At 44.4% G+C, this 20370-nt stretch overlaps 1 protein-coding gene across 1 annotated transcript in view; it reads left to right on the top strand.

Moving 5' to 3' along the window:
• Nucleotides 1-20370, top strand: part of Syt12 (synaptotagmin 12) — a 44899-nt gene that overhangs the window by 19903 nt on the left and 4626 nt on the right. Inside the window, exons 3-6 of the mRNA XM_045160082.1 lie at nucleotides 8439-8632; nucleotides 12075-12467; nucleotides 15182-15397; nucleotides 17990-18110. Coding sequence (XP_045016017.1) covers nucleotides 8439-8632; nucleotides 12075-12467; nucleotides 15182-15397; nucleotides 17990-18110 — 924 coding nt within the window. The remainder of the gene's footprint in view (nucleotides 1-8438; nucleotides 8633-12074; nucleotides 12468-15181; nucleotides 15398-17989; nucleotides 18111-20370) is intronic.

Below are 20370 nucleotides of genomic sequence, written 5' to 3'. Positions count from 1 at the left end.
AAACAAACTCCAGACACATGCCCCTCTTGTGCATCTGGCTAACGTGGGTCCTGGGGAATTGAACCTGGGTCCTTTGGCTTTGCAGGCATTTCTGCAGCCCCTTGTGGTTTTCAGACAGGGCCTGGCTATGTAGCCTTGACTGGTCTGGAACTTCCTTTTTTTTTTTTTTTTTCCAAGGTAGTGTCTCACTTTGGCTCAGGCCAACCTGAAATTCTTTTTGTAATCTCAGGGTGGCCTTGAACTCACTGTGATCCTCCTACCTCTGCCTCCAGAGTGCTGGGATTAAAGGAATGTGCTGCCACACCCAGTGTTTTTTTGTGACTAACATGACAGGATGTTCCCAAAGTTCAGTGACATCATAATTGCTTCATTCCTTAGTATTGCTGAATAATGTTCCATAGCGTGGGAGTGCTACGCTTTGTTTAATCTTTCATGGTGGATATTGGCTTTTGAGGCCTAAGGCACAGATAGTCATTTCTTTTGCTCCTGTAAATCTCCTTCCTTGTGCTGGAGAGATGGCTTAGCGGTTAAGATGCTTGCCTACAAAGCCAAAAGACCCAGGTTTGATTACCCAGGACCCACGTAAGCCAGATGCATAAGGTTACACATGTGTCTGAAGTTTATTTGCAGCAGCTGGAGCCCTGGCACACCCAGTCTCTCCCTCTCTCTATCTCTCAGTCAAGTAAATATAAAAAAATAAAATATTTATTAAAAACTCCATTTTCAAAAAAAAAAAAAAAAACTCCATTGTCACTGGGCATGGTGGCACACACCTTTAATCTCAGCATTTAGGAGGCTGAGGTAGGAGGATCACCATGAGTTTGAAGCCACCCTGAGACTACATAGTGAATTCCAGGTTAGTCTGGGCCAGAGTGTGCCCCTCCCTTGAAAAGCAAAACAAACAAAAAAATACTCCATTCTCTTTCCCCAGGCTAAAAGACCATGAGGACAGTGAACCCACAGAAGCAAGAACTACTCTTTGAGCCAGGCATGGTGGTACACACCTTTAATACCAGCACTTAGGAGGCAGAGGTAGTAGGAAGATTGCTGTGAGTTCAAAGCCACCCTGAAACTACATAGAGAATTCTAGGTCAGCCTGAGCTACAGTGAGACCCTACCTCGGAAACCTAAATTAAAAAAAAAAGAACCGGGCTGGAGAGATGACTTAGCGGTTAAGTGCTTGCCTGTGACACCTGAGGACCCCGGTTCGAGGCTCCATTCCCCAGGACCCACGTTAGCCAGATGCACAAGGGGGCGCACGCGTCTGGAGTTCGTTTTCAGTGGCTGGAAGCCCGGGCGTGCCCATTCTCTCTCTATCTATCTGCCTCTTTCTCTCTCTGTCACTTTCAAATAAATAAATAAAAATAAACCAAAAAGAAAATTTTTTAATATATAAAAAAAAGAACCACTCTTTGAGGCCCAACGAATATCTAACCATTGTATGCAACTTTTCATCAACTCTAGGAATGTGTCTCCTGCAATAGAATGTACATTCTTTTCTTTTTAATTAATTTATTTATTATAAATATATATGAAGAGAAGTGCTTACCAGGCAGTTTGGTGAGCATAGTATATACATTTAGCCAGACACCAGCAGACGTTACACCCCTAGGGCTCATGACTACCCCTGTTGTAGGTTTTCAGTTTCAGGAGGTAGACCCTCCCATGGAGCGGGCCTCCAGACCAAGTAGAGAACAGTTGGTTTTGCCCATAACAGACGTGGCACTGTTGCTCAAATGCCCGTTGGCTCATTTGCCCTGGATGATCAAATTTAAGGCTTACAGTGTCTACTGTTGAGTATCTTCACTGGTGATTTCTCTCTCCCCCCGACTGAACTGCATGCAGTATAACTTTTTCTAGCTTTCTGTCAGCTGGTGTACACAGAGGATGTGTTCAGCTCAGCTCCAGCTTGATTTCTCAGTGACCTTGACGCCCAAGTATGTGGAGTCTTCAGCAATAGGGTCTTACCATCTATTCCTTGTGGGAAACTAACAGCCTCAGCAATGGTCTGTAATGTTTTGGGGGCATCAGGGACCTCCCTGGCCAACAACTCACTGGAAGGTATCCCATCCCTGGCACTGAAAATTTTCTAGTAACAATCTATGGCTCCTGAGTGTCCCATTGTCCAAAAAAGTAAGTTTCCATATGACTTATTTATATCCTCTTAGATTTTGATTAGCTCTCCCTCCACCTTTCCTTTTCTTAGTCTCTTCCCCTGACCTCACTTAGGCCTTTTCACCCCCATTAATCTTCTACTTACATATATACAATACCATCCTATTAAGTCCTCCTTTCCTCCCTTTGTATTCCCTTTAAATCCCCTTTCTAGTTTACAGGCCTCTGCTACTAAGTTTTATTTCAACTCACATAGAAGTCCAATCATTTGTAGCTAGGATCCACATATGAGAGAGAACATGTGATATTTGGCTTTCCAGGCCTGGGTTACCTCACTAAGTATAATACTTTCCAGATCCATCCATTTTCCTGCAAATTATTATTATTTTTTTTCTTTTTGGATTTTCTTCAAGGTAAGGTTTCACTCTAGTCCAGGCTGACGGGGACTTCACTGTGTATTCTCAGAGTGGCCTCGAACTCACAGCAATCCTCCTACATCTGCCTCCCTAGTGCTGGGATTAAAGGTGTGAGCCACCATGCCCGGCTTATAATTTCATTTTTACCACTGAATAGAACTTCATTGTATAAATGTGCCACATGTTTATTATCCACTCATCAGTTGAAGAACATCTAGGCTGGTTCCGTTTCCCAGCTATTGTGAATAGAGCAGCAAGAAACATGGTTGAGCACGTATCTCTAAGGCAATGAGGTGAGTCCTTAGGCTATATGCCTAGGAACACTATAGCTGGGTCATATGGTAGATCAATTGTTAGCTGTCTCAGGAATCTCCACATTGATTTCCACAATGGCTGGACAAGATTGCATTCCCACCAACAGTGTAGAAGGGTTCCTCTTTTTCCACATCCTTGCCAGCATTTATGGTCATTTGTTTTCATGATGGTAGCCAATCTGACAGGAGTGAGATGGAATCTCAATGTAGTTTTAATCTGCATTTCCCTGATGACTAGGGATATAGAACATTTTTTAGATGTTTATATGTCATCTGTATTTCTTCTTTTGAGAACTTTCTAGTTAGTTCTATACTCTTCCCTTTTTTCCCCCCAAGGCAGGGTCTCTAGCCCAGGCGGACCTGGAATTTACTATGTAGTCTCAGGATGGCCTTGAACTCATGGCGATCATCCTACCTCTGCTTCCAGAGTGCTGGAGTTAAAGGTGTGCACCATCACACCCAGCTCATAGGCCATTTTTAATTTTTTGTTTATTTTTATTTATTTATTTGAGAGCGACAGATAGAGAGAATGGGCATGCCAGGGCCTCCAGCCACTACAAACAAACTCCAGATTCATGCGCCACCTTGTGTATCTGGTGTACATGGGTCCTGGGGAATGGAACCACAAACCAAGGTCCTTAGGCTTCATAGGCGAGTGCTTAATTGCTAAGCCATCTCTCCAGCCCTCCTAGCCCATTTTTAAATTGGGTTGCTTGATTTCTTTTTATTTAGCTTTTTGAGTTCTTTGTATATTTTGGATATTAATCCTTTCTCAGATGTATAGCTGGCAAAGTTTTCTCCCATTCTGTAGGTTGCCTTTTTGCTCTATTCATGGTGTCCTTTGCTGTATAAAAGCTTTGTAATTTCATGAGGTCCTAGTGGTTGATCTGTGTTTTTATTTTCTGAGCAACTGGGGTTATATTCAGAAAGTCTTTGTCAAGACCTATATATTGAAGGGTTTTCCCTACTTTGTCCTCTGGCAGTTTCACAGTTTGGGGTCCAATACGAAGGTCTTTGATCTATTTGAACTTAATTCTTATACATGGAGAGAGATAAGGATCTATTTTCATCCTTCTAAAGATACATATCCAGCTTTCCCAGCACTATTTGCTGAAGAGGCTGTCTTTCCTCCAATGAGTATTTTTGTCAAATATCAGGTGGCTGTAGCTATCTGTATTCTGTTCCATTGATCTACATGTCTGTTTTTGTGCCAGTACCATGCTGTTTTTGTTACTATAGCTCTGTAATATAGGTTAAAATCAGATATGGTGAAACCACCAACTTTATTTTTCTACCAGCTTTATTTTCATTGCTCAAAATTTTTTAGATATTTGAGGTTTTTTGTGCCTCCAAATGAATTTTTGGATCATTTTTCCTATTTCCATGAAGAATGCCATTGGAATTTTGATGGGGATTGCATTAAATGTATAGATTGCTTTTGGTAAGATTGCCATTTTCACAATATTGATTCTTCTAATCCAAGAATAAGGGATGTCTTCCCATTTCCTAGTGTCTTCTGCAATTTCTGTCTTGAGTATTTTAAAGTTTTCATTGTAAAGATCCTTTAGTTCCTTGGTTAGGTTTATTCCAAGGTAATTTTTTTTTTATGCAATTGTGAATGAGAGTGATTCTCTGACTTCATCCTGTGTGTGTTTGTTGTTAGCATATAGGAAGGCTACTGATTTCTGTGTGTTTGTTTCCTGCTACATGGCTATAGGTGTTTATCAGCTCTAACAGTCTGCTGGTAGAGTCTTTAGGGTCCTTTATGTATAGAATCATCTCATCTGCAAATAATGATAACTTGATCTCTTCCCTTCCAGTTTGTATCCCTTTTATGTGCGTCTCTTGCTTTATTGCTATGGATAAGACTTCCAGTACTATATTAAATAAAGGTAGGGACAGTTCCAGTACTATATTAAATAAAGGTAGGGACAATGGACACCTGTGTCTTGTTCCTGTTTTAGTGGAAAAGCTTCAGGTTTTTATCTATTTAGTATTATGTTGGCTGTAGTATTATGTTGTCATAAATAGCCTTTATTATGCTGAGATATGTTCCTTCTATTCTCAGTTTCTGTAAGGCTTTTAAAATATATATATTATTTATTTATTTGAGAGGGAGAAAGAAGCAGAGAGAGAGAGTGGGCATGCCAGGGCCTTCAGCCACTGTAAACGAACTCCAGATGCATGTGCCCCCTTGTCCATCTGGCTTATGTGGGCCCTGGAGAGTCGAACCGGGATCCTCTGGCTTTTCAGGCAAATGCCTTAACCACTAAGACATCTCTCCAGCCCCTCTGTAGAATTTTTATCATGAAGGGATGTTGGATTTTATTAAATGCCCTTTCTGTATCTAATGAGATGATCATGTGATTTTTGTCTTTCAATCCATTTATGTAATGTATTACATATATTGATTTGCACATGTTGAACCATTCCTGCATCTCTGGGATAAAGCCTACTTGGTTAGGGTGAATGATCTTTCTGATATATTCTTGTATTCTGTTTGCCAATATTTTGCAAGCATTTAACTGCTAAGCCATCTCTCCAGTCCCCTTAAATGTATTTTATTTATTTATTTGAGAAAGAGAAAGAGGTAGAGAGAGGGAGAGAATGGGTGTGCCAGGGCCTCCAGCCACTACAAACAAACTCCAGATGCATTCACTCCCTTGTGCATCTGGCTTACATGGATCCTGGAGAATTGAACCAGAATCCTTTGGTTTTGCAGGCAAATGCCTTAACCGCTAAGCCATCTCTCTGTTGAAAAATTTTGCATCTATGTTCATAAAGGAAATTGGTCTTTAATTTTCTATTTTTGTTCTATCTTTGTCTGGTTTTGGTATCAGGGTGATGCTGGCTTTGTAGAAGGAGTTCATTAGGATTCCTTCCTTTCCTATTTTATGGAAAAGTTTGAGAAGCATTGGTGTTAGTTCTTTCATGAAGGTCTGGTAAAATTCACCAGATGAATCCATATGGGCCTGGACTTTTTTTAGTTAGGAGATTTTTTTAATTTAAATTTTTTCTGTTTATTTTTATTTATTTATTTGAGACTGACAGAGTGAGAGAGAAAGAGGGAGAAAGAGAAAGAGAGAGAGAGAATGGGCGTGCCAGGGCCCTCAGCTACTGCAAATGAATTCCAGAAGCATGCACCCCTTTGTTCATCTGGCTAACATAAGTCCTGGGGAATCAAGCCTCCAACCGAGATCCTTAGGCTTGATAGTCAAGTGCTTAACCGCTAAGCTATCTCTCCAGCCCTGGGAGATTTTTATAACTGCTTGTATCTCCATACTTTTTTTTTTCAAGGTAGGGTTTCACTCTAGCTCAGGCTGACCTGGAATTCACTATGTAGTCTCAGGGTGGCCTCAAACTCATGGCAACCCTCCTATCTCTGCCTCCCAAGTGCTGGGATTAAAGGCGTGCGCCACCATGCCCACCTCTCTCTTTCTTTTGGTCAGATTTTCCTAAGGGTTTATCAATCTTGTTTATCCTTTCAAAGAAGCCTGGCATGGTAGTTGCACACCTTTAGTCCCAGCACTCAGGAGGTAAAGGTAGGAAGATTGCTTTCAGTTCAAGGCCAGCCTGAGACTACACAGTGAATTCCAGGTCAGCCTGGGCTACAGCAAGACCCTATCTCAAAAAATTGAAGAAAAAAAATCACAGAACCAACTCTTTGTTTCATTGATTCTTTGGATTTTTTTTGTTTATATTTCATTAATTTATGCCTTAATCTTTTTTTTTTACTTTTTTTTTGTTTATTTTTATTTATTTATTTGAGAGCAACAGGCAGAAAAAGAGGCAGATAGAAAGAAAGAATGGGTGCACCAGGGCCTCCAGCCACTGCAAATGAACTCCAGACACATGCGCCCCCTTGTGCATCTGGTTAACGTGGGTCCTGGGGAATCAAGCCTCCAACTGGGGTCCTTAGGCTTCACAGGCAAGCACTTAACCGTTAAGCCATCTCTCCAGCCCCCTAACCTTTATTATTTATTCCCATCTACTAATTTTTGGGTTGACTTGTTCTTCTTTTTCCAAGGCCTTAAGGTGAAACATTAAGTTGTTTACTTGTGACCTTTCTAATTTCTTAATATAGGCACTTAAAGCTATAAGTTCCCTCTTAGGACTGCCTTCATTGTGTCCCAAAGGTTTTGGTATGTTGTGTTCTCATTATCATTTGATTCTATAGATTTTTCTTATTTCCTTCTTGATTTCTTCATTGACCCATTCATCATTTAGTAATGTATTGTTTAGTTTCCATGATTTTATGTATGCTATATAGCTTTTCTTGCTATTGATTTGTTGTTTGATCCCAGTGTGATCAGATAGAGTGCAAGGAATTATTTCAATTTTTCTGTATTTGTTAAGATTTTCTTTGTGTCCTAATATATGGTCTATTTTAGAAAATGTTCCATGTACTGCTGAAAAGAATGTATATTCTGCAGCATTTGGGTGAAATTTTCTGTAGATATCTGTTAGGGTCATTTGTTCTATGACCTCATTTAATCCACCTGCATCTCTATTTATTTTTTTGTTGGAATTACCTGAGAATAAACTTTTGTTTTGTTTTGTTTTGTTTTTGTTTTTTGAGGTAGGGTCTCACTCTAGTTCAGGCTGACCTGGAATTCACTATGGAGTCTCAGGCTGGCCTTGAACTCATGGCAATCCTCCTACCTCTGCTTCCTAATTGCTGGGATTAAAGGGATGCGCCACCATGCCCCACAGAATGTACATTTTTGTGGAAGAGGAAACAGAAGCAGAGATCTCAAGAAAGTGTGTGTTTAAACTGGCTGTGGTGGTACATCCCTTTAATCCCAGCACTTGGAAGACTAAAGCAGGAGAATTGCCTACAGTCTGATGTCAGCCTGGCCTAAATCCAGCTAGCCCTGGATCCCTATTAGTTACCTCACATCTAGCTTTGCAACATAATGAGCACTCAAAAAAAAAAATTTTGTTTAGTACATAAATATCACCAAGCATGGTGTTGATCTAGGAAGTTGGAGGCAGGAGGATCAGGAATTCAAGGGCTTCCCGTCTACATAGCAAGTTGGAGGCCAGCCTTGCTTACATGAGACCCTGTCTAAAAAAAAGTAAGTAGGGCTGGAGAGATGCTCAGTGGTTAAAGATGCTTGCTTGAAAAGTCTACCCCTACAGGTTCAGTTCCCCAGTATCCATGTAAAACCAGATGCACAAAGTGGCACATGTATCTGAAGTTTCTTTGCAGTGGCAAGAGACCCTGGCGTGCTCTTTCTTTTCTTCTTTTTCTCTCTTTCCTTGCAAATAAATAAATTAAATTAAATATTTTTTAAAATAAATAAATAGGACTTAAAAGATGGTTTAATGGTTAAGGTGCTTGCCTGTGACACCTAAGGACCCAGGTTCAATTCTCTGGTAACCACATAAGCCAGATGCACAAGGTAGTGCATGCATCTGGAAATTCTCTCTCTCTCTCTCTCTCTATCTCTCTTTGCCTCTTTCTCTCTCTGTCTCTCAAATAAATAAACAAATAAGTACATAACTATAAATGCTAAAAAAGTTGTTTCCTGGGTGGAGGGGACTGTGACATTATACTCTACTAATGATAGGTTGTCTCCTTACTCTGCAGTCATCAAGAGCCCCCCTGGCTGGGAGGTGGGTGTCTACGCTGCAGGGGCCCTGGCACTGCTTGGAATTGCAGCTGTGAGCCTCTGGAAGCTCTGGTCATCAGGTGGCTTCCCCAGCCCCTCTCCATTCCCAAATTATGACTACAGGTACCTTCAGCAGAAGTATGGAGAGGCCTATGTGGAAGCCAGGCCAAAGGTGAGACTTCTACACCTTTATTTTTATTTTTTACTTTTTGGTTTTTCAAGGTAGGGTTTCACTCTAGTCCAGGCTGACCTGGAATTCACAATGTAGCCTCAGGGTGGCCTCAAACTCACAGTGATCTTCCTACCTGTGCCTCCCAAATGCTGGGATTAAAGGTATGCACCACCACACCTGGCTTCTACTCCTTTAAAAAAAATTATTTATTTGAGAGAGAGAGAGAGAGAGAGGCAGCTAGAGAGAGAATGGATGGTCCCACTACAAGTGAACTCCATACACATGCACCCTATTGTGCATCTGACTTATGTGGGCCCTGGGGAATGGAGCCTGAGTACTTTAGCTTTTCAAGCAAGCGCCTTAACCACTAAGCATCTCTCCAGCCCCTCTTTTTTTTTTTTTTTTAAATTTGCAAGCACAGAAAAAGAGAGCGTGTATATGAGCATACCAGGGCCTCTTGCCACTGTACACAAGCTCCAGATGTATGTGCCACTATGCATCCAGGTTTATATGGGTACTGAGGAATTGAACCTGGGCTGGTAGGCTTTGCAAGCAAGCACCTTTAGCTACTAAACCATCTCCCCAGCCCACTTATTAATTATTTTTATTTATTTATTTATTTTGTTTTCTCACTGTAGCCCACGCTGATCTGGAACTCACTCTGTAGCTCCAGGCTGGCCTGGAACTCACAGCAGTCCTCCTACCTCAACCCCCCAAGGGCTGGAATTAAAAGCACATGTCACCATACCTGACACCTGGCTACTTTATTTGTTTGTTTGTTTATTTATTTATTTGTTTGTTTGTTTTTGAAGTAGAGTCTCACTAGCTCAGGCTGACCTGGAATTCACTATGTAGTCTCAGGGTAGCTTCGAACTCCCTGCGATCCTCCTACCTCTGCCTCCCGAGTGTTGGGATTAAAGGCATGCTTCACCACGCCTGGCTTACCTGGCTACTTTTTGAATAATTATTTGTTTATTTGAGAGAGAGAGAGAGAGAAAGAAAATGAATGTGTGTGCCAGGGCCTCTAGCCACTTCAAACAAACTCCAGTCACATGTGCCACCATGTGCATCTGGTTTACATGGATTCTGGGAAATTGAACCTGGATCATTATGCTTCACAGGCAAGTACCTTAACTAGTAGGCCATTTCTCCAACCCTAGTTTTCTTTGGGTTTTTTTGTTTGGTTGGTTTTTTTTTTTTTTTTTTTTTTGGTTTTTCATGGTAGGGTCTTACTGTAGCCCAGGCTGACCTGGAATTCACTATGGAGTCTCAGGGTGGCCTCCAGCTCATTCCAGCCCTAGTTTTTAAATTTTTTGTTTTGTTTTTTGTTTTTCAAGGTAGGGTCTCATTCTAGCCCAGGCTGACCTGAAATTCACTATGGAGTCTCAAGGTGGCCTCGAATTCAAGGCAGTCCTCCTACCTCTGCTTCCCAAGAGCTGGGATTAAAGGTGTGCACCACCACACCCTGCTGGTTTTTAAATTTTTGAGACATGGCTTCATGTAGCATAGTTTGGCCTGGATCTCAATATGACCTTGAACTCCTGATCCTCCTGCCTTCACCTCCTGAGTGCTGGGATTATAAATGTGTGCCAACTTGCCCAGTGGGATGCTTCACTTTGGATAGATGCCCAGATGTGGAATTACTGTATCAAGGATACAAACATTTTTAAGGCTCTCAATACATCTTGCTGAATGTTGGATCATTTAATACTTGGCAGCGAATTTTTCAAACATCATATAGAATTACAGAGTGCACAGCATGACTCTGCTACATGATTAGTCAGGCTCTGGGGTACCATCTGACGCTCTGCTGGAGGAGTGTAAATTGGGACGACTTTTCCAAAATCATTTTGACAACATGTGGTTAGAAGCTGTCAGTAAGACTGATCCATGAGCCAGGATATTTTTTAAGATTTATTTTTATTTATGTATTTATTTATTAGAGACAGAGAGAGTGGTGGGAGTGAGGGAGAGAGAGAGTGTGAGAATTGGCATGTCAGGGCCTCTAGCCACTGCAAACCAACTCCTGACGCATGCGCCACCATGTGCATCTGGCTTATGGAGAATCGAACCTGGGTCCTCAGGCTTCATAGGCAAATGCCTTAACCACTAAGCCATTTCTCCAGCCCCATGAGCCAGGATTTTTGTTTTGTTTTGTTTTGTTGAGGTAGTGTTTCACTCTAATCCATGCTGACCTGGAACTCACTATGTAGTCTCAGGGTGGCCTCAAACTCACAGTGATCTTCCTACCTCTGCCTCAGGAGTGCTAGGATTAAAGGCATACTCCACCATGCCTGGCTCATGAGGCAGGATTTAAAATATATATATATATTATTTATTTATTCACTAGAGAGAGAGAGAGAGAAGAAAAAGATATAGACAGAGAATGGGCATGCCAGGACCTCTAGCCACTACAATGAACACCAGACACATACACCACCTTGGGTATCTTTCTTCATGTGGGTACTGGGGAATCAAACCTGAGTCCTTTGGCTTTGCAGGCAAGCACCTTAACCACTAAACCATCTCTTCAGCCTCATGAGCCAAGATTTTAAGAAAGCTGTTTGAGCTAGGCATGGTGGCGCATGCCTTTAATCCCAGCACTCGGAAGGCAGAGGTAGGAGGATCGCGAGTTTGAGGCCAGCCTGACACTACATAGTAAATTTCAGGACAGCCTGGGCTAGAAAGAGACCCTACCTTGGGGAACAAAAAAAAAAAAAAAAAAAAGAAAAAAGGAAAGAAAGCAATTTGAAGCTGGGCATGCTGGTACATGCCTGTAATCCCAGCATTGAAGAGGCAGAGGCAGGAGGATCAGGAACTCAAGACCAGCCTGGGCTACATAGAAAGTTCTAAGTCAGTCTGTGTTCAATAAATACTGCCTAAACAAAACAAGGAAGGAAGGAAGGAGAAGGAAAGGAAAGGGAAGGGAAGGAAGGAGAATAGATGGGAGGTTGAGGGAGGGAGGAAAAAAGAATGACATTTGATGCCCAATTATTTGGATTTGTGAAAAATTTTGAAACAACTGTCTAATAATAGGGCAATAGATTATAGATTGCATGCTCCATGGAAAATAGGGGAGTTGTTAAAATTATGGTAACAGCTTGGTGTGGTGGCGCATGCTGCCTTTAATTACAGCACTCAGGAGGCAGAGGTAGGAGGATTGCCACAAGTTTGAGGCCACCCTGAGACTCCATAGTGAATTCCAGGTCAGCCAGGGCTAGAGTGAGACCCTACCTTGAAAAACAAAACAAAACAAAAAATCTGGGAGAAAGTGACATGAAATTACAGGAACCAAAGACTTCTTAGCAAGAGGCTGCAGTGATATGAAAAGGCACTTTGAGATGCCTTGAATGAACTGGACATACTTCATCTCTTTGCTGTCTCCTGAAGATTGTGCCTGCAACTGTTATGATACTGTCATGTCCCGTTTTCTCATCCTTAGAGAGTCCCTCCCTGGAATGCCCAGCGAACCAACACTCGAGGGCCACCCAGCCGCAAAGGCAGCCTCAGTATTGAGGACACCTTTGACAGCATCAGTGAACTCGGTCCCCTGGAGCTGATGGGCCGGGAGCTGGACCTGGCCCCCTATGGGACCCTCCGAAAGTCACAGTCAGCAGACTCCCTGAACTCCATCTCCTCTGTGACCAACACCTTCGGGCAGGACTTTATACTGGGCCAAGTGGAGGTGAGCATGGAGTACGATGCCACCTCCCACACCCTCCACGTGGCTGTGCTGCAGGGAAAGGACCTCCTGGAGCGAGAGGAAGCCAGTTTCGAGTCCTGCTTCATGCGTGTCAGCCTGTTGCCTGATGAGCAGATCGTGGGCATCTCCAGGGTAAGTGGAGCTGGCAGAGGCAGAGGGGGAAAGAGTCCTTCAAAAGGCCCAGGGGTGAACAGTTGCGCATCTCTGCAGTTCCAAGCAGCGTCACAGGGAGGCACTAGAGAGCAGGTTTGGATACAGATTCAGATTCAGAGCTGAAGCCCCTCCTCCCCATCTGCCTGCGCAGAACCAGCTGTTAGCCACAGTGCTCTGCTCTCCTGCCGCTCAAATACAGTGTGCAGTAACTGTTCATCTCCACATCTGTCCCTTGTCAGCATGGGGTCCTGGCAGGAAAAAGATACCGTGATCTTTGGCAGATTTGGGAAGGACAGGACTGTTTGCTGTGATTCAAGGGGAGGAGAGTGAAACCCCCTTGGTTTCCCCGGGGTCTGTTAACATAGGGACACACACCCCTCAGGTCTGAAGGCAAGAGAGGAAGATGAGGTTCTGAGCCTATACTGAGAGGGTCAGTGGAGAGAGCTCCCTTTGTGGGAGCTGTGCCCTTTGGTTTAGAGGATGGGGTTAGTCCCTAGGGAATTAACCTTGGGGAATAAGCACCCTGACCTCCTTCCAATCCCAGTGACTGACCCACTGGAAGCTAGAGATCAAGAAAGTGTGGTGACCGGGCGTGGTGGCGCACGCCTTTAATCCCAGCACTCAGGAGGCAGAGGTAGGAGGATTGCCATGAATTCGAGGCCATCCTGAGACTCCATAGTGAATTCCAGGTCAACCTGGGCTAGAGTGAGACCCTACCTCAAAAAAAAAAAAAAAAAAAAAGAGGGGGGAATGGGGCCAGAGATCCTTGAAGTGCCTGTATGCTGAGGTCAGGAGTCCGGGAGGTGGGTCACCATGGCTGGAGGGGTTCTGGAGGAAGAGCCTTCCAGAACCCAACAGTGACTGAAGAGTAAAGTCAAGGTAGCCAGAGACTCTGTTCCCAGAAAGACAGGCTTCATGACATCACAGCCCAGCCAGTCCCACCATGTGGAGGATTGCTTTCAGGCAGAACCACCTCCCAAGCTTCAGAACAGGAGCCAGGGATTAGAGCAGCGAATCTAAATACCACCAGGCAGTGACTCAGGCAGCCCCCCTTGGAAGGGAGAGCAGAGCCGCCTGTGCACCTCCTTGGGGACTGCCCACGGCTTCCTGGGAAGAGGAGCCTGCCCAGCCCTGCTTATTCACTCCATCCATCTGTTTATCAGTTGCCCATTCATCCATCCTATGGCAATCTGAGCAGCCTGGCCCAGCTCTACAGGGGGTTGCAGTGTTAACGGCTATTGACTCCACAGACACTGCCCTGCCCCAACTGCATGTCAGGCCCAGGACTGACAAGACAGAGATACCAGCTCAGCCAGTTGTGTGAGGATGGGACTTTACTGGGATCCAACTAGAAGCTTTGAATGTGAGGCCAGTAGATTAACTACAACTAGAGGGAATTTGGGGTAATCTCAGCACAAGGGAGATGGAGGTGGGAAGCTAGCATATGTTACTAATGAAGAAACTGAAGAAATGTGCCATTTCAGGATGGGCATGGTGGCGCACGCCTTTAATCCCAACACTTAAGAGGCAGAGGTAGGAGGATCACCATGAGTTTGAGGCCACCCTGAGACTGCATAGAGAATTCCAGGTCAGCCTGAGCTACGGCGAGAACTTACCTCGAAAAACAAAAACAAAAAAAAAAAAGAAAAATGCTATTTCAAGACAGTCTCAGTCAGTGAGAAGATAACCTTAAACTCTTAACATGGGTATATACAGTCTTTATGGCTCCATAATGAGGTTGAGGCCAGCCTGGGCTACATGAGACTTTGTCTCAGGAAAAAATAAAATCAAAGCAGGGCTGGAAAGATGGCTCAGCAGTTAAGGCACTTGCCTGCAAAGCTTAATGACTCTGGTTCAATTTCCCAGTACCCACGTAAAGCCAGATGCCCAAAGTGGTTCATTTTTAGTGGCTGGAGGCCCTGGCATGCCCATCCTCTCTATCTGTCTTTCTTCTGTCTCTATCTCTCTCTCTGCTTGCAAATAGATAAACAAAATTATTTTTTTAGCTGGGCATGGTGGTACATGCCTTTAATCCCAGCACTCAGGAGGCAGAGGTAGGAGGATCACCATGAATTCGAGGCCACCCTGAGACTATATAATGAATTCCAGTTCAGCCCGGGATAGAGCGAGGCCCTACCTCAAAAAACAAAAAACAAAATAAATAAATAAATAAATAAGGTCGAGAATAATTGAGAAAGACACCTGGCATTGACCTCTTGCCTCCACAGGCACACACATAACCTGTATGCCCACACACATACAAACACACATGCACACATACACATACATGCAAAAATATTGCCCAGCATAGTGGTACATGACTATAATGCCAGTATTTGGGAGGTGGAAACAGAAGAATCAAAAGTTCAGGGTACTTTTCAACTACAATTCCAGACCAGCCTGGACTTTATTAGACACTATCTCAGAAAAGCAAAACAAATGCCAGGCATGGTGGTGCACATCTTTAATCCCAGCACTACCTCAGGAGGCAGAGGTAGGAAGATCACTGTGAGTTTGAGGCCACCCTGAGACTACATGAATCCCAGGTCAGCTTGGGCTAGAGGAAGACCCTACCTTGAAAAACCAAAAAACTAAAGCAAAGCAAAACAGATAGACTTTCAAGGCTGAGCCACCAATGATCAGCACTGAGACTGTGGGAACCAGAGCCCCATCATGGCCTCTTCTCTCTGTAGATCCAAAGGAATGCCTACTCCATCTTGTTCGACGAAAAGTTCTCTATCCCCCTGGATCCCACAGCCCTGGAGGAGAAGAGCCTGCGGTTTTCCGTGTTCGGTGTTGACGAGGATGAGCGGAACATCAGCACAGGGGTGGTGGAGCTGAAGCTGTCTGTGCTTGACCTCCCACTGCAGCCCTTCACTGGCTGGCTCTACTTACAGGACCAGAATAAGGTGAGCATCAGTTGCTTTGGCTTGCCCATCCATCCCTGGAGAGAATGCGCATACATCCACTTCCTAGGAGGAGTTCCACTATCTTCTCCCACAGCGGGAATCCCAACATCATTAGAACAGAGAAGGAGGGGCTGGAGAGATGGCTTAGCGGTTAAGGCGCTTGCCTGCAAAGCCAAAGGATCCTGGTTCAACTCTGCAGGACCCACAAAAGCCAGATGCACAAGGGGGCACATGCATCTGGAGTTTATTGCAGTGGCTGGAGGCCCTAGCATGCCCATTTCCCCTCTCTCTCCCTCTCCTTTTCTCTCTCTCTCTCAAATAAATAATATATTAAAAAAAAAAAAAAAAAGAGATGGAGCCAGGCGTAGCAGTGCACGCCTTTAATCTCAGCACTCGGGAGGCAGAGGTAGGAGGATAGCCATGAGTTCGAGGCCACCCTGAGACTCCATAGTGAATTCCAGGTCAGCCTGAGCTAGAGTGAAACCCTACCTCGAAAAACAAACAGAGATAGGAAGAAATGGAGAGATGTCTCAGAAGTCAAAGGCATGTGCCTGGATTTAATTCTCCCCCAATACCCACATAAAGCCATATGCACAATGGGGCACATGCATCTAGACTTTGTTTGCAGTGGCAGGATGCTCTGGTGTGCCCATTCTTTCTTTCTCTCTCCCTTTCTCTCAGATAGTAAATATTTTAAAGAAAGAAGAAGAAGAACAGAGGGCTGGAGAGATGGTTTAGCAGTTAAGGCGCTTGCCTGCCAAGCCTAAGGACCCAGGTTCAACTATCCAGATCCAACATAAGCCAGATGCACAAAAGTGAGGCAAGCACAAGGTTGCATATACCCACTAGGTGGTGCAAGTGTTTGACATTTGATTACAGTGTCTGAGGTCCTGGCAGGTCAATTCTCTGTCTCTGTGTGTGTGTGTGTGTTTCTATAAAATGAAAAAATAAATAAATAAAAAAGCCAGGCATGGTGGCACACACCTTCAATCCCAGCACTCAGGAGGCAGAGGTAGGAGGATCCCTGTGAGTTTGAGGCCACCCTGAGACTACAGAATGAATTTCAGGTCAGCCTAGGCTAGCGCAAGACCCTACCTCAGAAAACCAAAAAGATAAAAAGTTTTTTTGTTTAATTAAAAAAATACTAGAGACTGGGCCTGGTGGCATACTGCCTTTAATCCCAGCACTCTGGAGGCAGAAATAGGAGGATCACAGTGAGTTCAAGGCCACCCTGAGACTACAAAATGAATTTCAGGTCAGCCTAGGCTAGAGCAAGACCCTGCTTCGGAAAACCAAAAAAAAAAAAAATTTAAAAAAAGAATAGAGACCAGGTATGGTGGCATATCGCCTTTAATCCAGCACTCTGGAGGCAGAAATAGGAGGATCACAGTGAATTCAAGGCCACCCTGAGTCTACAGAATGAATTCCAGGTTAGCCTGTGATAGAGTAAGACTCTACCTTGAAAAAAAAAAAAATAGGAAGTTCCACACCAGTCAAGGCTACATAGCCAGACTGGCTTAACAGTTAAGGCACTTGCCTGCAAACCCAAAGGACCTAGATTCGATTCCCCAGTATCCATGTAAGCCAGATACACAAGGTGGTACATACACCTTGAATTCATGTGCAGCAGCCAAAGACCCTGGCTCACCCATTCTCTATCTGCCCCTTTCTCTCTCAAATAAAGTAAAGCCTTAAAAAAAAAAAAAAAAAAAGCTGGATAAATGGCTTAGAGGTTAAGGTGTTTGTGAAGCCTAAGGACCCTGGCTCGATTCCCCAGGACCCACGTAAACCTGGTACACAAGGGGGCCCATGCATCTGATCTGGAATTTGTTTGCAGTGGCTAGAGGTCCTGGTGTACCCATTCTATTTTCCTCTCCCCCCCCCCCCCCGTCTCTGTCTCTCTCTCTTTCAAATAAAATAAAATAAAATCACAGCAAGTCAGGCACAGTGGTGCACTCCTTTAATCCCAACACTCGGAAGGCAGAGGTAGGAGGATCACCAAGAGTTCAAGGGCACCCTGAGACTACATAGTAAATTCCAGGTCAGCTTAGGCCAGAAGGAGACCCTACCTCAAAAAAAAAAAAAAAGTAAATAAATAAAAATAATAAACCACAACAAAATCCTATAAACATAAGTGTTTATAGCTCTTCTCTGCTCCTACCAGCAAATCTTCAGAGGTACTACCCCTATAAGCTACTGTTAGGAATACTCAGCTCTGGCCCCAAAGTTCAGACAGAGGCCAAACTGAGGCTTTCTTTTAGCAGTGTAAGAATGCTGGGGGACACTGTCACTTGAGCAAATTCTGTCATCCTGTTCTGCTTGGATCCGTATGCCTTACTGTTATAGAATATGTTTTCTACCCTGCACTGCATTAATACATGTGACAGGCAACCTCTGAGCGCCTTTCCAAGGCAGAGTCCATACCTGGTGCAAGGGAGGGTAGGCGCACGCTTCCTGGAAAGACTGTCCCTTTTTCAATCCTGCCTAGTGTGTGGGTGTAAGAGGCCCCAAGAAGAGAAGGAAGCTTCTGCCTTTCCCTGGACTCCTTATGCTCTTGGGACAGAAGCCTTCTGAGTCATACTTGTCCCCTAGGCTTCGGACGCGGTGGGGGAGATCCTGCTGTCCCTCAGCTACCTGCCCACAGCGGAGCGCCTCACCGTGGTTGTGGTGAAAGCTAAGAATCTCATCTGGACCAATGACAAGACCACAGCAGGTAAAGTCCTGTGTACCTAGCTCCTGTGTGACAGGAGAAGTTGTGTTCTGGCCAGTGTGCCAAGGTGTACCTTGTGGGCAACAGCAGGGGCAGGGCAAAGGTAGGGGTGCTTCACGGCTTCAGCTGAGCCAGGTGTGGTGGGAAAGTTAGTCCAGCTGGGAAAACATGAGAGCTCTGGAGGAAGGAGCCTGTGAGGACAAAGTGATGGGGGGGGGGGGGGAGCGGCAGAGTGACGAAGTATGACAAGGGGTGGAGTGACAGGGTGTGAAAGCAGGAGTCAGCTCTTAGACTATAGCACTGGGCAGCATCGTGAGAGCAGCAACCCGGACTTTAAATGGAGACCAGGAGCCAGGCGTGGTGGCGCACACTTTTAATCCCAGCAGAGGCAGGAGGATCGCCATGAGTTCGAGGCCACCCTGAGACTGCATAGTGAATTCTGGGTCAGCCTGGGCTACAATGAGACCCTACCTCGAAAAAACAAAAATAGTAACAATAAAATAAATGAATAAGGGCTGGAGAGATGGCTTAGCGGTTAAGCGCTTGCCTGTGAAGCCTAAGGAGCCCGGTTTGAGGCTCGGTTCCCCAGGACCCACGTTAGCCAGATGTACAAGGGGACGCACGCGTCTGGAGTTCATTTGCAGTGGCTGGAAGCCCTGGCATGCCCGTTCTCTACCTCTCTCTCACACACACACACTCTCTCTCTGTCACTCTCAAGAAAATAAAAATGCAATAAACAAAAAAATTAAAAATAAAATAATAAATGAATAAATGGAGATCAGGGCCAGCTTAGGATGGGTGAAATGTGTAACCTAATGTCCCAGCTCTGCAGGAACCTATTGGGACCTGCCATCCTAGGACCCCAGGCAAGAGGGATGTTTGGTATTTCAGAAATGTACACTGTTGCTGTGCTGTGCTGGCCCTGAGTGATTCAAGGCTGTTGTCTGTGCTCAGGCCATTTATAGAGTGGGAAAGGATGGGTGTGCCAACTTCCTGGAGCATCATGTGAGGGAAACCACAATATGGGGCTGTGCAGTAGTCTGCCTGAGTCCAGACCCTACTGTCTCCTGACTTGCCATGGGAACCTCTGGTTTTACATAAGATAGAGTTTCAAATAATATCCCTCTGAGTACGGGAGCATGTCTGTGATCCTAGCATTGGCAGGACAATCATGAGTTAGAGGCCAGCAAGCCCCAACATGCTTCATTCACTCAAAATTATAATTGATTAATCAAATTATACTTACTCATTCAAAATTATAATTAGTAAGATGATTTTCTGAGGCATGGTCTCACTCTAGCCCAGGTTGTGCTGGAACTCACTCTGTAGCCCCAGGGCTGGCCTCAAACTCACTGCAGTCCTCCATCCTCAGCCTATCATTACCGGCATTAAAGACCTGCACCACCATGCTCAGCTAATATGATAGTTTTTCTTTCTATCCAAACTGTATTTATTGCACTTCATGCAGCTTGAAGTCTATGCTGCAAATGAGACTAGCACAGGTTTGGTGTTTTGTTTTGTTTTGTTTTTTTGAGATAGGGTCTTGCTCTAGTCCAGGCTAACCTGGAATTCACTATGTAGTCTCAGGATAGCCTCCAACTCATGGAGAGCCTCCTATCTCTGCCCCCCAAGTGCTGAGTGCTGAGATTAAAGATGTGTGCCACCATGACCTGCAATACTAGCACACTTTTGTTTTGTTTTGTTTGATTTTGTTTTTTGATTTTGTTTTGTCAAGGTAGGGCCTCACTGTAGCCGAGGCTGACCTGGAATTCACTATGTAGTCTCAGGGTCACTTCAAACTCATGGCAATTCTCCTATCTCTGCCTCCCAAGTGCTAGGATTAAAGGTATGTGCCACCACGCCCCACCTAACATAATTTTTAATGCATTTAAAAAATGAGGCCAGGTATGGTGGTGCACTCCTTTTATCTCAGCACTTGGGAGGCAGAGGTAGGAGAATTGCCATGAGTTCAAGGCCAGCGTGAAACTACATAGTGAATTCCAGGTCAGCCTGGGGTAGAACGAGACCCTACCTTGAAAAAACAAAACCTTAAAATGATAGATAGATAGATAGATAGATAGATAGATAGATAGATAGATAGATAGATAGATGATAGAAAAACAGACAAGCAATCCAACAGCAGGCTTCTGGAGATAATGGTAAGGGTCAGGGAGTTAGAGCCAGTGTGTGAAACCAAAAGTGGGGAAGGGGCTGGAGAGATGGCTTAGTGGTTAAGCGCTTGCCTGTGAAGCCTAAGGACCCC

Source organism: Jaculus jaculus, chromosome 1 (assembly GCF_020740685.1).
Source record: "Jaculus jaculus isolate mJacJac1 chromosome 1, mJacJac1.mat.Y.cur, whole genome shotgun sequence".
Classification (NCBI taxonomy): Eukaryota; Metazoa; Chordata; class Mammalia; order Rodentia; family Dipodidae; genus Jaculus; species Jaculus jaculus.
This window is presented reverse-complemented; position numbering and strand designations above follow the sequence as displayed.